The sequence below is a fragment of the Rhinolophus sinicus genome, linkage group LG05 (genome assembly GCF_036562045.2).
Source record: "Rhinolophus sinicus isolate RSC01 linkage group LG05, ASM3656204v1, whole genome shotgun sequence".
Lineage (NCBI taxonomy): Eukaryota > Metazoa > Chordata > Mammalia > Chiroptera > Rhinolophidae > Rhinolophus > Rhinolophus sinicus.
The window spans coordinates 21,202,546-21,220,562 of NC_133755.1; the positions used below are offsets into that span (position 1 = coordinate 21,202,546).

At 31.6% G+C, this 18,017-nt stretch overlaps 1 protein-coding gene across 2 annotated transcripts in view; it reads right to left on the reverse strand.

Moving 5' to 3' along the window:
• Nucleotides 1-1,162: 1,162 nt before the first annotated feature.
• The window catches only part of MEMO1 (mediator of cell motility 1), a 106,534-nt gene continuing 89,679 nt past the window's right edge, over nucleotides 1,163-18,017 (reverse strand). For both annotated transcript variants that reach the window (XM_074331862.1, XM_074331861.1), the window contains 2 exons: nucleotides 14,389-14,493; nucleotides 1,163-13,059 (listed from right to left, as the gene is read on the reverse strand). In XM_074331862.1, the coding sequence (XP_074187963.1) occupies nucleotides 12,928-13,059; nucleotides 14,389-14,493 (237 nt within the window). In that variant the 3' untranslated portion in view covers nucleotides 1,163-12,927. The remainder of the gene's footprint in view (nucleotides 13,060-14,388; nucleotides 14,494-18,017) is intronic.

Below are 18,017 nucleotides of genomic sequence, written 5' to 3' on the forward strand. Positions count from 1 at the left end.
TTCAACGCAAGAGAGAAAAAAAATCTCACTAAAAAATGTGCAGAAGACCTAAATAGACATTTTTCCAAAGAAGACATACAGATGACCAATATCACTAATCAGCAGAGAAATGCAAATAAAAACCAAAATGAAATATTACCTCATACCTGTTAGAACGGTTATCATCAAAAAGACAAGAAATAAGTGTTGGCGGGGATGTGGAGAAAAGGGAGCCCTTATGAACTGTTGGTGGGAAGGTAAATTGGTGCAGCGACTATGGAAAACAGAATGGAGCTTCCTCAAAAAATTAAAAAATAGTACTATATGATCCAGCAATTCCATTTCTGGGTATTTATCCAAAGAAAATGAAAACACTTATTTGAAAAGATACTTGCACCATGTTCATTGTAGCATTGTTTATGATAGTGAACACATGGAAACAACCTAAGTGTCCATCAATGGATGAATAAAATGTGATACACACCAACACACACACACAGGAATATTATTCAGCCATAAAAAAATAAAATCTTGACAGTGTGACAACACAGATGGACCTTGAGGGCACTATGCTAAGTGAAATAAGTCATATAAAGAAAAATACTGTATTAACTCACTTATATGTGGAATCTTAAAAAAACAAAACCACAAGCTCATAGATGCAAATAACAGATTAGTGCTTGCCAGAGGCAGTGGGTAGGGAGTGGGAAAAAAATGGGTGAAGGGGATCAAAAGGTACAAGCTTCCAGTTATAAAATAGTCATGTGGATATAATGTACAGCATGGCAACTACAGCTACTAATATAGTACTGCATTTTTTAAAGTTGCTAAGAGAACAGACCTTAAAAATCTTCCATCATAAAAACATTTTTTTTGTAACTATGTATGGTAACAGATGTTAACTAGATTTGTTGTGGCAATCCTTTTGCAATATATACAAATATCAAATCATTATGATGTACACCTGAAACTGTGATATGTCAATTATCCCTCAATTTAAAAAAGAAAAAAATCAATGACATTCTTCCTCAAATAAATGGGAAAAAAGCATTGGTTGAAAAATGACAACAAAAGAGAAAAAGCTGTATCTTTTCTAATGTGATGCGATAAAAGAAACTGAATGAAGTGCTGTTTTAGGCTTGCAGAATTTGCTCTACTATACACAAAGGATCCCATTCCAGAAGAAACTAAAAATCCACTTTTATTAATGATTTTTTGGAGGTAAAGAAAACAACATATTTACATACATGTTTACAAACATTAGCATAAAATGATTTTTACTTTTACTTTTAAAAGATTTTTTTTTCATTTGGCAAAATACTGAAACATTACTAACCATAAGCAATGAAACCCAGTACCTTTATAAGAGGTCATTTCTTCTCTTCACCCTTTTTCTTACGTTCGTTCAATACATTTAAAGGCTTCCTTAATTGACACTGACATTTAGAAGGACAATGAACTAAGGTAGTATGATTATTGGTAGGGCTGCTCAGTTAAGAGATAATGCTAAAATATGAGTGCTAATTAAAAATATGAGACACAAAATAAACAAAACAGAAACAGACTCAGATACAGAAAATACACTGATGATTGCCAGAGGGGGTGGGGGTTGAAGGGCTGGGTGAAAAAAGGTGAAGGGATTAATAAGTACAAATCGGTAGTTATAAAATAGTGACTGGGGAAAAAAAGAATATGAAATACAGTAATTGTATACTTACAGGCTCTTATTCTCCCATATATGTTCCAATAGAAGATGGTGAAACAGAAAATGAGAGGGAGAAAGGGCAAGTAGGAGGTAGTGGTGGTTGTTCGGGTGGGGAGTGGGAGGGATGGGTTTTTTGGGGGAGGGGAGCATACAGCATCCTAGAACACCACTACAAGGCGGATGTGCCCAAGCCCATTCCTGAACCCAAAAGCGGGGTTGCTGCTATATGAAAGGTATTCAGTCTCCTGAAGGGTATTCAGTCTCCATTAAAAAAATGTCACAGCTAAGGATATCAGAGAATGAATAGATTACCTACTACCAGAAGCCATAGGTTTAGAGGTACTTTGAAAAAGTTTCTCCCAGGTAAAAGCAGCCTCCCCAGGGCTATAAAACGGGGCTGTTGTTGTAGATGTTGTTGTTAATATACAAGGGAAAACAACAACAAAAAGAAAAGGAGGATGGACATGGATCAATGTCTTTTCTCTTCATAGCATATTAAAAATGCCATAAAGACATATTAAAAATGTCTTTTTAAATATTAGGAGATAATAAGCATTATAGAATTAAACCAGTAATACTATTATATATAATTACCCATGTCAATTAACTAAAACAGGGGAGAGAAACAGATAAATCTTGGCATTTACTGCTTTAGTCCTCAAATACATAGAAGATAATTAAAACACATAGTATCTTTTCCCAAATAATCAATTTAATTTGTCTTCAATAGTTTAAATTTAAAAAAATATTTTGAGTATTCATATTCATTTTTGTCTTATATTTTCTATTTCTGAACCTCATTATCTTCATTTGAAAGAACATTATTCTTCACTGAACATGACAAAATCCCCATGCTCAAAAATCTCAATATCTCAGTATTTTGCTACACTATCTGTTATTTTCTTGACTGTGTCCCCAGATCTGTAAGTACAAAACTTGGTAAAGGTTTATTCTTTAAGAACATTAAGTGTTATAAGCTCTCTTATAAGAGAGGGAAATAAATTATATCTCCTTAGCACAGTACTGCTTATCTTGGGCATAAAGACTAAAATTCAATTAATATAATTCCACTTACAAATGTCTAATTTTCCTAATGGGAGTGGGAAATACTAGGGTAGAAAATAGCAAGAAAAACTAAAGATTCTAACCAGAAAGCTTTCTGTTACCATGTAGTATTGAAATTACCATAAAATTTTTGTTAAAAAATATTTTCTAAGCCAATTTATAGCAGAAGTAACTTCAGTCATATCAGTTGGTCCCAGAAACCTGAAGCTATTATGGATAGACATCTTTTCACTTCAAGAGGTAAAATTTCAAGGAAAGACAAAGGAACATGTAGTGAGTTGTACCATATAAAAGCTGTTACCACGCAGTGAACCAAGGTTCCTTTCAAGTAATAAGCTAGTAATGATTTAAATATTACATATTTACATACATTTCTATTATCTAAAAATTATTTAAATCTCCATTTAAAAAATAAGCATAAATTTTAAAATTTTAAAAATTTGTTAATGCAAAATCTCTACATTATACTTAACGTGCAAATTACAATCAAACAATTTTGAATCTATTAACTCTCCTGTATCTGAGTGGAAACCGATATCCTTTAGATATTCAATCACAAACTCCATACAAAATGCCTAAATTTCAGCGTGTTTAGAATAATTGGTTGAACTTTCCCCATTCAACAATGTAAACATTCAGTTTAAAATTACTTTTGTTATAATAAACAGCAAAAAATGCAAATCAGGTACTGCAAGGTATAGTATTTTCCTAACACAAAAACAATTATGAGAACTAGAAATGACAAAATTATCTGTGGCAATTATGAAGATCTGTTTTAAATAGAAATTTTAAAAATATTTTAATTGTTAAAACATGCATCATTGTTTCATTCAAGTTAATTTTCTCTGACAACTGTACCCAAGAACTTTTAGGAGTAGACTTACTGTAATATCCATCAAAGTAACAAACATCCAGAAATATAACATTGTCGAATACATGTACTTAATATTAATAAGAGGAGGCATTTTTTAAATGTTAAAAAGGCCAGGCTGTACTTCACTACTTCAAACATGTATTATTGAATAAGTGTTCTACTGGTGATGAAAAATATGTAAACTTTTAAAGAAACAATTTTTCAAGCTTGTTTTACATCAAGTTATCATGAGATTGTTCACATATAACACAAGAAGTCAGCTTCCAGTAAAGATTTTTAGAAGGTATTTCTCATTTTTAATCACTTTATCTAACATTCCTTAAAAAGTATTTAGTGTTCAGCAAACAGGCCAACTTTCCTGATACATTTTAAAAAGCATCTCTGGTTCTTATACCAGATTTTCAATCTACTATATTGAGATATTTGAAATGCCAAAAGCCTGGACTGGATTTAGTAATAAATTAGGTAGTTGTCTAGATGTCATATGGCTAAAAAATAACAAGATTAATTTTTTTTAAGTAACGTAACTTGTATTTACAAACTAAAAGTTATTTTAAGACTACATGCTTATTCCAATGTACCACTGTGGAGATTTTAGGGAAATTTGAGCCGTTTTATGTTTCTCAGAAGAAAGGCAGACTTATTCTTTTATAACTAACATATTTTCTCCCTAAACCATATTATCCCATCTAATCACCCAGCTGACCTTTAACCATTGCAGACAAATACAACCTCAAACATCAATAAATGCCCTGCCATATACTCAAGGAACATGGCAGAATCTGAAGGTATCAGGAGGCGACTACATTGGGGAAAGCATACTGTAAACACTCTTTGGTATTTTTGCTTAAAAAGAGATGTTTAAAGATGTTACTTTATAATCAGGGTAATTAAAATATATTCTTTAAATATTGTTTTTCCTGTCGGAAAATATTTGTGCATGGTAATCTTAGGGTGGCCCTATAAATAGAACTACAAACTTGCTTAAATTCATTTATGTTCCATCTCATTAATCTAATCAATAGAGGATATAGTTCAGGCACACAAATCACAATTTTTACATGGGAAAGAAAGAAGACTGATAACATGTGCTGAAAATAAATACAAATTTACTGCAACAGTTTAAAACAAAACATACAAAAACCAGTATTTCTAATTCAAGATATTAAAGAACTATAACAGATAAACTTACGATGCACTAAATTTAATATATAGCTTATTCAGTTTATAAACTCCATAGTCCTTAATCCTTATAAGATCACAAAACGGGTCACAGAATAATCTTTGGGGAAATTATCCAGGAACTAAATTTATCCTTACAGTCAACATTAGGCAAGGCTAATCCTGGTCCCTGGTTATAAATAAGCAGATCTGGTGAAAAATGAGAAAGTTGGATTCAATTAAAAAACAATCTATAATTTTGGTTGAAATAAATTGTCTTAATTTAATTTCTTCCAAAATACCCTTGAATCCTTTTTAAGTCATTTGGATAATCAGCCTATAATTTTATTTGTAAGAAAATAGGTATGGTAGAAATATTTTCATATAGATATTTACCTTGAATTTCTACCTAAGATTTTTCACCTTGAGTCTTTAGTTATGAAATGAAGAAAATTAAATTGAACATGGATGTGATTGAGACAAACTAAAATAGTCAGAATATTAAAATACTTGTTTTAGATCCTTTCCAAAATAACTGTCTTCAAAAAAAATCTTTCATCTCTAACAAGAACCCTAGTAATGATTTATTTCCCAAACCAAATATGTTTTAAGTTTGTTGCAGAGATAGACTCTGAGACACGTATTCAAAGACAAGAAGCTCATTTGGGAGGTAATCCCAGGAAACATAATAAAGGAATGGGAAGTGAGACAAACAAGAGGAAGAAAATGAAGAATACATATTTAACAGTTTCCTCCTGTGGGCAATGAGGTCCAGTCCCACTGGAAATTTGAGGAGAGAATATGAAACATGCCTCAGAGTGGCACCAGTAATGCAAGGAAGCTGGAATTATTATCCTCCAATTCCCATCCATCACTGGCTGATGGCTGGTTCCCAGGGCATTATCTTCCTAGCACTTCCACTCTGCCCTGTGTGCAGGCGAGAAAATCCAAGGCAGACTTGCAGGTGCTCGTAGGACACTTTATGCATGAACTGGAATGGTGAGTCTATCGTCTGTTGTAAAGTCTCACCATCAGTAAGACTCACATACCAAATAACTTAAATTTCATTTTTGTCACTGTCCCATTACAAAGAAGCAGTGCAGTTTAATGATGCAATAGAATAGTATTTTGAGGTCTAAAAGTAAACCTCCGAGCAAAGAAAATACAAGTCTGCAGTCATTAGAAACATTTTAATCCACCATAAGAAATCTATTTTTGCCTGAATTAATCAAAATAGACATTTACATAAACAATTCCCATTTTTATTTAAGTTGCAAAAACCCATTATTATTTGAATTCAATATGATCTTAAACAGCCAGCATGAGAAATAAAACACAGAATAATATGGTATAGTATTTGTAACACAAAGAACTGAAAATTAGAAGAGCTGAATTCTTGTCCTAGCTCTGAAACTAACTAGCCATGTAAACTTATGTAAATCACATTATTTGTATGGGCCTTACGTTCTCTATCAGTAAAAATAAGATGATAATGTCTGGCTTACTTATTGTAGATATTAAGAAGAAAGAAAAAGTTGTAAAACGTATTTTAAAAATTAAAAGTACAATATAATATTAAATAAGGTATTTTTATTATTGTCATAAAGAGTCAAAGGTAGAAAGGCCCTTAGGAATCATATTATTCAATTCTAACTCATGTTAATAAAGTAATAAACTGTTCTAGAAAACAGCAGTGATTTGTTCCAGCAAATCAGCAGCAAATCACTAGTAAACCTGAAAATGGATTCCAGTGCAAAGCTTCTAGCACTCCATAGTATCTTTCTACTTGAGAGTTGGCGGGACATGGCATTGGGTAAGCAGCTAAAGCACATTTTAATTAACTGTTTTAAAAATTTTGCAACACTTTTAGATGATGGTAAACACCACATGATACTGCAAAATATAAGCTAAGAATAGTGGGCCAATGGTTTCAAATTTACCAGATCACTCACATTACCATTCATTTCATTTGGCATTACACAGTGCCTAGGAATATTAAGTTCTACCATCTTTTGAAATTAATAAAGAAGCTGATTTCTACAATTAGAAACTGAAAATGGAAAAAGCCAATTTAAAAAGTGCTTCCAGTTGAAAGCATTATGTTTTCCTGTCCTTTAGGAAACAGTTCATATGAAAATTGCCTTTTGTTCTCCTTCCTTTAAAATTCATCAAAATTGAACGAACACCAACTAAATTGTGTATTATGTGCTAGATTCAAATGAATAAATTTTAAATGGGGGAAAAAAACTTAGAAAAAAATCTGCATTTATAAATAAAGTTAAAAATATTTTTATTAAATCTAGTTCAACAGTCTAAGTATTTAATTTTAAAAATTCACAAACTGTCATTCACATATCATTCTAGTTTTTTTCGTTTTCATCTTTTTAATACTTTTCACTTAAATGTATATAACATCACATTCAGTAAGTAACTCAGAGAATATCATAGTCAGCAGAAAAATTAAAATATTTTCCAAAAGTTTACATTGGCAGATTTAAAGACCAGAACTCAGGTCTTGTTCATAGTCAAATACACTTGGCCTTCAATAGCTTCTCAATAATGGTATTTATATTCTCTTTGGTTTCATTATTAGGATGACAAAAAAAAAGTCACTACATCTAGTAAAGTTACAAACCTCACTTTGCAGTATTAAATATGCTTTTGAACATAATTTACAATTTATATGAAACACCAATTGCATTACATTATGGCTTTCAAAATCAGGAGAACTGTCTTCTAAATTTTTTTCCATTATTTTTATAAGATGATTGGCCAAAACCTTGCATTAGAAAACACACACACACACACACACACACACACACACACACACACACACGTACTACATCCTGGGTACAAACCACTCTGGGATCACTGCAGAACTTTAAACAAATGACAGATCTAAAACCTTAAAGTTCTTCACATAGTACCACCCAACAAGCAGAATATATCAATGAACTCATTATAGGCAAACAAAATCCATCCACAACAGTGAGTTTTAAATGGCAGAGATCCCAGTTACCAGCATTAGTTAAGGGTAATTTTACCAAATGTGTAGCACGGTCTAAGAGGATATTGTGTCATGCCACTCAGTTCTATTTACAGGGTAGGAGAAGAGGAGGAGTGCAAAAAAACTTATCTGCCAGCTGCTCCTGTTTCCTCTTTGACTATTTTGACATTAACAAGTGTAAGAAAGAGCTAGCTCCTTCAATACCCTTTTCTGCTACTGATATGGCTGTTTTAGATTCAAGAAGCATCTCTGTTTAAGAAAGCTTAAGACACTTATTCAAAGTTAAATTTCTTTTAGTAAATGGTAGAACTTTACCTTACACTTAAATGTTTTCACTAAAACAAAAAAAAGTATATTAATTATTGTAAGGGTCCAGTGTTCCACCACTAGCAATTAAGTAACAATCACTTTATCAATTTATAATCTGTGTTGAAGTTAGTGTTAAATAATCAAAATCAATTTTTACTTAAACGTGACTTCCCTGAAGAGTTTTATACAAATGAAATAAGTTTCATTTCAGGTTACTAATTCCATTTGTTTTTTTTCAGCTTGGTGATCCATAATTTTAGATCTACACCAATAATATACCCAAGTGACGCTGATGCTGACATGACAGGGATCCTACTTTAGAACCACTGATCTAGCTTTGTTTGAATACTTGGAATGATTTTATGAGTACAGAGCAGATTTTCACTTAGATATTCTCATGCAGCACATTAAATGTGGAATCAGAAACTTCCATTTCTTACAATTAATTTTTCTATCTAGAAGAACACAGAATAATTTGATTCCTTTTTATGCATAGCAGTCACTCAAGTATTTGAAGAAAACTCCCTCTCTTTAAACTTATCTTGTGCAAAATAAATATCACTAATTACTTTAACTGCATCCCACTTCCCATAGTACTCGGCCTTTTGAGCATTCCAAAGGTTGTCTCCCTATCAACACTATAGTTCATAATGTCCCTCTTAATATGTGGCACTAACAATTTAACACAATAAAAGTTTTAGTTTGAATATTGGAATGCATGTGGCTTACTACATCTCCTAATGAATAACAGTTTTAGAAGTACATTAGGTCTTTCAGCAACTGTAGCACAGCACTTCTCAACTGCCAGTCTATGGACTCATACTGCCTGATGAAGTTTTCAGTGATTTAGAATAAATGAAAAAAGAACAGTGTAGTAATTTTTCCGCCAACTTAAAATTATTCCCATTAAATAACTCTTTTATTCTGATTTTATGTCCTTCCTAAACATTGGGGGTGGGATAAATGAAGTGATGGTGATGTAAGATGGTAGCTATTTTTCCAAGTCTTTACATGGCAAAATAAAGTCTCACATTTCACAGTCTCTCTTAAATTATTGGTCTAATGTCCTAAAATACTCAGGTATTAATAAAAAGGTTGATCTGATTCATCCTCTACTACCATCTAAGTAGCCAAGTGCTTAGAATAATTTATATAATTGATTAATTTATGGCAACAAAGAAAACCTCTCAATGAGATCCAGCAAATAAAAGGGCTTAAAAATGCTTTTAACACAAGTTCCTAAGAGTCTCTAGTTTCCCTTATCCACTTCCACTTACCTTTATAATCCTAAAAACACTCAAACCCAGCAAACTAGACTACATCAAATTAAGAGAGGGGTGGGATGATACAACCACTTGTTGCAATTTAAATTACCAGCCAATAATTTGAACTACAAGTGAACCACACTATCTAGGACAGGGGACAGTAAACTGTTGCCCATGGATCAAATCCAGCTCAATGTCTTCTCGTGTTTGAGTGAAACAGCCACATTCATTCATTTACACATTGTCTATGGCTGCTTTTGTGCTACAGTAGCAAAGGTGAATAGCTGAAACAGAGATTGTTTGCAAATTTTGGTCTGCAAAACCCAAAATGTTTACTATGTGGCCCTTTACCCAAAAATTTGCCAATATCTAATCTACAGTAATGAATTATTAATATTTACTACGAAAGAACAATTTGAGATCTGCAACAATAACCATTAACTAACTCAGGATGCCTGCCATCCATATTGAAATATCTAAATATAAACACTGGGCTATCTGAATAGTCCTTTATCCTACTTTGTATGCAGATCTGTTGCCCATCCAAGATGAAGCACTTTACTTACCTGCTCACTGAGCTACTCTTTAACATACATTTCTCAAGGACTCACTAGTGGAATAGTAAAGAATCCATGAATATACTGATCTGTGTAATCTAAAGTTAAAAAAACAAAAAGTTGCTGCAAATAACTCAAAGTAAAAATAAAGAGGAAATTGTTGAGAACTACATAATAACTTCCTTTACATTTTAGATTTCAAATACAAAACATTTTTAAAGGCACTTAAAGTAGGAAAGCTTAAGTTCAACAATTTAGGTAATAGTAACCACATTAAATAATGCAAATTAATTTCCTTTTTGTGTTAAAAAAGGTTTTCATTTTCACGTGTGTAGAGTTTAAATCAAAAGATAATACTTCTAATCTAATTCAATCATGTAGCTTTTTAACATAAGTGACACCAGAATCTCCAAAGAGTAAAGTCAGAACATTAAAGTACTTTGAAACTGGAAAGTGCTTAAAAGATCACCTCCACATTTTACAGATGAGAAAATTTCGTTACAACATGAAATATTTAGAGTGAGAGAATTAATTAGTGGCAGAGGCAGAAGTAGAACCCAACACTCAACTACCAGTTTGGAACTCTTTCTACTTAATGATTGAGTATGAAAAATGTTTCTAGGCTAGGAAAGGGTGGAGTGATGTTGAAATATTCTAGAGTTTTAAATGTACAGTAAACATACTCATAAGGCTACTGCCCACTCAACCTAAGCAACCTGCTTATGTTTTTTATTTATCAATCAACTATAAAATTACAGAAGGAAAAAAAAATGATTCATCGTAAAGCCACTCTTATTAGAATAATCAAAAGAACAACCAAATATTTGCTTAACAAACTGTCAAAGATTAGAAAAAACTCATAATCAATAGTGGAGAAAGAATAGTATGATGAGTACTCATATATTGCTAATTTGGCACAAACTTTCTGAAGGGTAATTTGGCCATATTTTAAAGAGCCTAAACAGTTCTTAGTATCTAAACCAATTATCCCATTCCCATGAATAATATTCTAAAGAACTAGTCTAACATAGTGTTCAAATTTCACATACAAAGATGTCCATCCCACTATTATTTATAATTGTGAAATATTAGAAACAATCTAATATCCAAAGAGAGAACGGGTTCAATTATGGTATATTCATACAATAGAATATTAGGTAGCCATTTTAAAAAATCACATTTTCAAAGACATGGGGAAGTACTTACGATGTTAAGTTATAAAAAGTAGGGTATACAACTATATGGTCAGTATAATCTCAATATTGTTATTATGCATACACACAAACACATATACACACTCATACATATAAATAGCATAGACAAAGACTGAAAGGAAATACAAAAAATATTAACAGTGTTATCTCTGGATAGTGAGATTGAAGATAATTTTTTTCTCTTCTTTATACTTTTCAGTATTTTCTAAATTTTCCATAATAATCATGTATTAGTATTATACTCAGAAAACATTAAAAATTCACTCTATAGTCAATTTTGAAATTTTTATAGTCTATATAATAAATAGGGAATAAATATTTATAGCGCTCAAAAGTATATCTAAATGATGGGAAATAAATTAGTAATATGTAAGAGTATAATTTCCACACATGTATAAGTGGGCAATTTTGAATCCAAAAGATAGCATTATTTTATCTCAATTCTTGAGTATAGAAAGTTGATATTTAGTAATAAAAAATGCAAATCTTTAAATAAAATTGGTGCAAGGCATCTAAAAATTGTGCTATTCTGGCATAACATTGAAGATATAAACGCTCTCCAATGTAATGTAGATACCCAGTGTTAGATTAAAATAGGTATAATCTAGTACATGCATGGTGGCCAATAATTAACTAATTGAATTACACTTTCCCCCAAAATGACTAGAATTGGTCTATGCTAAAGAAAGAAATACAACACCATACCATTATTTTAGTTGGAAGAGCCGCACCAAAAATCATGACAAAAAAATTATAGAACGGTAAGAAAATCCAGTGGCTTTTTGTTGTTGGTACTGTTAATGATTTCTTGCTAAAAATTCAAGTAAGAGAGTCAAATTGCTTAAAGCACTAAAAAAGTATAGCAGCAGTGTATGGTCTGCAATGATTTGAAAAACTCTAAGAACACTCTTCAATGTTTCCTCATTTGCAGACTACTGCCTAGCAAACACAATCTTTGAAGTAAAGGACTACATCTGTGTTCTTTTACCAATCTCGAATATACAATATAGTAATGACACAAAGTGATGTCACACACAAAAAGGCAAACTGTATGTAATTTTAAGAGCTAACTTTAAAATATGATTCTAATATCTGTGATAAAAAAATCACATAAATATGCAAAATATAAAATACACCCTAACATGTTTTTATATAAGAGCTGAAGTTTACCACTTTTAACATAAAAATTCTGAGATGGAATTAATAAAAAAACAATTTTCTTATATACCACAGAGCAATAAGTTTAAATCAGACTATTTTGAGTTGTGTAGCCCTTTATTAGCAACTAAAATAGAAGGTATCTGTTGTACAACACGGGTAGTAATTGACTATAACTGGAGATTTATTGTATTCTAATACAGATAATTTATAAATGCAATTTCTTTATTAAAAAGCTTCCACCTTTTTTTTGTTTGTTTGTGTACAATTTGCAAAACTATTCTGAAAGCGGAATATAAGTGCACAAGTCTGCAAAGAGTGCAAATTTAGGAGATGGTAGATGCTTTACAAGTTACTTTCAAAAAGCTGCCACACTGGGCTTTTACACTGCCATCTTTTTTGATCAAAATATTTGATGCCAGCCTTCCTTCCACTGCCCTAAACTATAAAGCATTTTGTAATGAGTTGAAATTAAGGAAGGACTACACCTACTAGAAAAGAAGAGAAGAAAGTTCTATTAGTTTGAGGTTTCAGAATCCCCCCAAACCAGGACCAGCATCTTGGTAAGGGCTGGGCTGGGACCCCGAACAGAGTATGGTTATGTGCAGATGGCATCCCTGAGGACTCAGAGCTTCAGTGGACCGTGAGTGCTCCAGCTGCATAACTCACTGAACTGTCTTGCCAGTTTCTACACTGGCTTGACTGGGCATAATTCAAAAAGGAAAAGCTCATATTCATTCCATTCTTCTGGAGCTCTGTGATAGCCTAGAAAAAAAAAAGGCTGGTTATGACAGACATATAAAAAATTAGCACTCTTCGAACTAATTGGTAGTGGTGGCTTAACTTTGTCCACTTCACAGCAGAAACCTAGATCTCGCTGTTTCACACTTCTCGTCACTCGTTTCTCGAATTTCTTGTAATCTCATGTTAAATAGGAATAAAAGCGAATGCTTTATTTCATTCTCTCAAAGAACTTGCCCTAATATAGTTTTTCGATGAATATCAGGTATCTTCTACCCCTCCCTCTCCCTGGATTTCATAAGGCCACTAACAAACAAACAAACAAAACCTCATAACATGGAGTTTTTTGTCTGACTGGCTAAATGTGAAATACATATAAATTAGGTTTCAGGTCTAAGAGGGATACCAGGATTTTCACTTTAATTGTGCAGAGGTTCATCATTTACTTTATTAAAATTTTATTTGCTCCAATTTGACCATTAGAAATTAGTACAGCTCATTCTAGTTTAAACCTCAGAAATTAGTTTTAGGCCCTTAACAGGAGTTTTCTTCCAGTCAATCAATACTGCTTAAGAGAAAATCCTTTCAAAATATCCAAAATGTACTGTCTTTCAAAGGATTAACACTGGACTTCAAGTTCCTACACTAGACTATTCTAGACTACATTACCTTCTCCATTATTTCTCTGCCTTTGAAATGAGCCCATATTACATCCTCCTCCTATTCCTGAGTATACACTTTATTCTTTCTTAAAGAGTCCTGTTTTTTCTTTCAGAAAATCCATTCTGTTATATTTGTTAGGGGGAAAATTAATGTTATTATCTCTTGAAAATCCAGCTAACCAAAACTTCTGCCTCTTACCATTCTTTAAATGAAATATTATATATTATATATAACATATATGTATTATATATTATATATAACATATATATTATCTCTCTTGCTTTATTATCTTATAAATATCTAAAGTTCAAGAGCAAAATCTTCCGCTTATTGTTTAGAGTCTACTAAACAAAACCAAGAAATTAATAAGAACATATCTCTTGAAAGGTTACTTTGGTTTACATTTATAAAGAGCATATTGGAATTGACTGAGAATCTAGAGAAAAATGGGTTTCTATTCTAAATAACTTTCTGCATTTAAAACAATGTATTGGCTTGTCTTCTAGTAATAAATAATTTTATTCAAGTAACAAAAACAATGGAAATAAAAATTATCTTAAAGGTACTAGAAAGAAAACTGACTACATGTACCTAAAACCAACACTAATAAGGTATCACAGATAACAACAATTAAGATATTTTGAAACATCGTAATATTAAATGTTAAAAATCAAGACTTAGGATACTCACATTTAATAACACCCCAATGGGATGTCTTCCACATATAGTATTATGATATTTCTTCAAGTAATTGCTAAAAGATACAGGATCTAATTGTTCTATAATACTCATACCCTAAAAGAGAAAGAGAGAGAGAAAGGGGGAGGGGGAGAGAGAGAGAGAAAATGAAAGAAAAAAAAAGGACACAATTTATTATTTCCTGGTTACATTTTAAAACTGTTACTTAGAGCTAAACAACATAATTTTGCAATTAAGGAGAAGTAAATAAAATACCTTAAATAAACCTTGTGAAATACCAAACTCATTCACCAAAGGTAATCTCATTATAGTCAGCTCTCAATAACATATGCACACTTTATTAACAGAAAATTTTTAATCCCCAGTTTAGTTTTCTCTCACTTCTGGTACGTTTCTACACTACCTTCACCAGTTGTTACTTAGCTCACAATCCTCAAACATTTCACAATTTTATATTTTTCTTATGTATTTATAAAGGTAAATCTGTAAAAATTTTCACACAAAATCTAAAATTAAATTTGATGTTGGTTTTTCCCATATCCATTATATTTCTCATACCACTGGCATTAATAATCAAGAGTTGATTGTAATTTAACTATCTCCATAACTATACTTAAATATCAACAATATGCAATGCATTTAAAATTATTAGTAATTATCTAGGTACATGTTTAAAAAAAGATACTACAAAGAAAATAATTTACATATTTTTAATTAATTTAAAGCCCATAAAAGATTAATAAAAGCTTAAGCAAAATTGGTCTTTTATGAACAAGTTAAAAAGAAAATCTCTTTAACATTGAAATTAGAATGCTCTATTTTCAAGGTTTTAATTTAGAACCAAAGTTCAGGCTACTGTTAAAACAAAAACTATGACTCGGACATTTGCTTACACTCAATTCCGTGTTCTGCAAATACATTCAAATAATACTATGTTCATAATACATTAATATAAAGCAACTTTAACTCATCTGAGTCAGGTAAATGAATTAAAGATTCTAACTCATTCATTCAGCAATTACCTTACCTTGTTTTCTTATTCTGGTAAAATACATTTATATTCAATAAACTGGATTAATATTTTCTGGGAAAAATGTAAATGGTAGTTTAACTAGGGAATTAACTGATATACTTTGTTTGGTTTTTAGAATTATATTTCAACATGTTTCAACAAGACAAGCACAGTAGAAAGGTACTTAATCAGATGAACACTCATCTGAAAAATGATAGTTTTCAGTAGGTGACATACAAATATTGCAGTGGCAACATCAAAATTTAGTTAATAAAGAAACTTTTTCCAAAATATTCAAATTCTTATCACATTTTCCAACAAATATATCTGAAGGCTAGGCATATGCATGTATAATCAACTTCCAATTGCTTGCACATCAATTAGCCACTCTCAGACTTATCATAACACAACCAGTGTTTAATGCTAAGTTGGTTTTCCCCTGCCAACAAGGAGGCTTCCAGGTCAACAATCTCCACTGACATTTGGTGCAAGCTCAGAAAACTACGCACTATCTTAAAAGTTAAACCTAAGATAAACCCTTAGTATCACAAGTCTGGTGCAAAGAAAATCACACAATGTATTTCTAAACCAAGTAGTAATACAGAGATGAAGTAACAAATCTCTTCCATAAATACAGATAATCAAGATATAATTCCCTAAAGATGAAAAAACTGACACATAAGAAAGGTTAAAAGCTTGCCTCTAAATTTCTAATCCTAGGCTCTTTCTCATTGACTACTCTGCTTCATGAAGTATAACAAAAGACATACCAACAATTCTTTAAATAATCTCATATATCTACAATTGATATAATATTGTAAGAGAACTTTTAATGCTCTTGGATGAAGTCTAGGACAGCTTACCTTAAATAGAATTTCACTTATTAATAAGTTATGTGAAATTGAGGTTCCAGTGTACATTCTAACATTAAAATCTCAAAGCACATTTTTTTTAACAAACTTATCATACTTATATATTGACATAAAGAATCAAAGAGAAGGAGACTAATGATCACACTTTAGAGGACAAAGACCTCAAAGTAACTGGCCAAGAAATTTCATATAGAAAGATATAAAATTATAAATGTAGAGAAGATGCTACTAAATAAAGTGTTCAAAATGAAGTTATGATGAATTACAACAGGAAAAATAAAAACATTGAGATAATGGAAGTTAAGGGGTTAAATTTAAAATTTTAATTCCCTAAATTGTGTTATGTACCCACTAGGGCAAGAATCAATGTCATTGCACTCAATTCTCTAACAAATACGATAGTTAAGAGGTAGGCCTTTTTATAAAGGAGGGATAGAGACAAAAGTTAAGGCTTTTCTCATGAGTAAACCTCTACAAGCAGAAAATTCATGAAGTACACAAACAATAGCAATAATGATAATAAAACTGCAAAATGGGACATCCACTAACTAATACGGAAGACTGACAAATATGCTTGGTAGATATTTAGGTTTTGATGCTAACAATTTTGAAATTATTATTACAAAATTCAAGAAGATGAAAACACTAGTTTGATACTATTGCCAAAATTCCAAGATGATGAAAAATAAAATGCTTCTCAAATATGCCTAATTAACTTTTCCTGTTCCTCAAATACTGGAAGATATGATCGGTGACTCTAAAGTCCAGCTGATGGAAAGCTTGCCTACAGCCTAGTATATTGAGTATTTGTTCAGAAGAACTTAATGTAACATGAACCAGTGAAGTGAGTCATTACCCATTTAGCTTTAGATACAAATCAGACTTTATAAACACCAAAAGCCTATGCATCACAGTCTGGATTTCTGAGGAATTTAGCAGCTCAGCAAGAAATCTTCAGATTGAAAGTTAATTCTCTACCTGGAGAGGGACAAGGGCAGATAGAACCTATCACTGTGCTGACTCTCCAATTGATGGGTGAAAGTCTGTAATGTCAAATCCCAGTGGTAAAATTGGTAACTACAATATTGCCACAGGATATGAAAGACAGTTTGGGGAATAGAATCAATAATGTAAAGATTTTATAGCACGTCAGATGGTCACATCTTATTAGGGAGACCACTCCATGGACGGTGTAGATGCCTGACCACTGTGCTGCACACCTGAAGCTAAAGCTGAATAATATTGTATGTCAACTATAATTTAATATATATAAATATAGTCATGGGATATGGAGTACAGCATAAGGAATAGAGTCAGTGGAATTGTAATAGTAGATATATACGATGTCAGAGGGGCAACAGATTGGGGGAGGAGGGTCATCACTTTGTGAGGGGTGAAATGCCTAACTATTACATTGTTTTGTATACCTGAAACTAAACAAAACAAAACAAAACAAAACATCCTAGTGGCAATCCTAAACAGGCACTTTGAACTGATAGAACTACAAATTCAAGATTCCAATAAAACAAAGATCTTCCCTTTTTAAAAAATTTATCTATATATAATATTTAGTTTAAATTTTATTTAATTTTTAGATGCTATCACCCAGAAGTAATCTTCCTCTAAAATAACAAACACAAAAGAGTAGCAAAACTTTTTTAGAGGTCTTTAAGAAACAAGAACTAGAATGGTGCCTTTAATTATAAACACATAATTAATTACCACATTATCAAGTT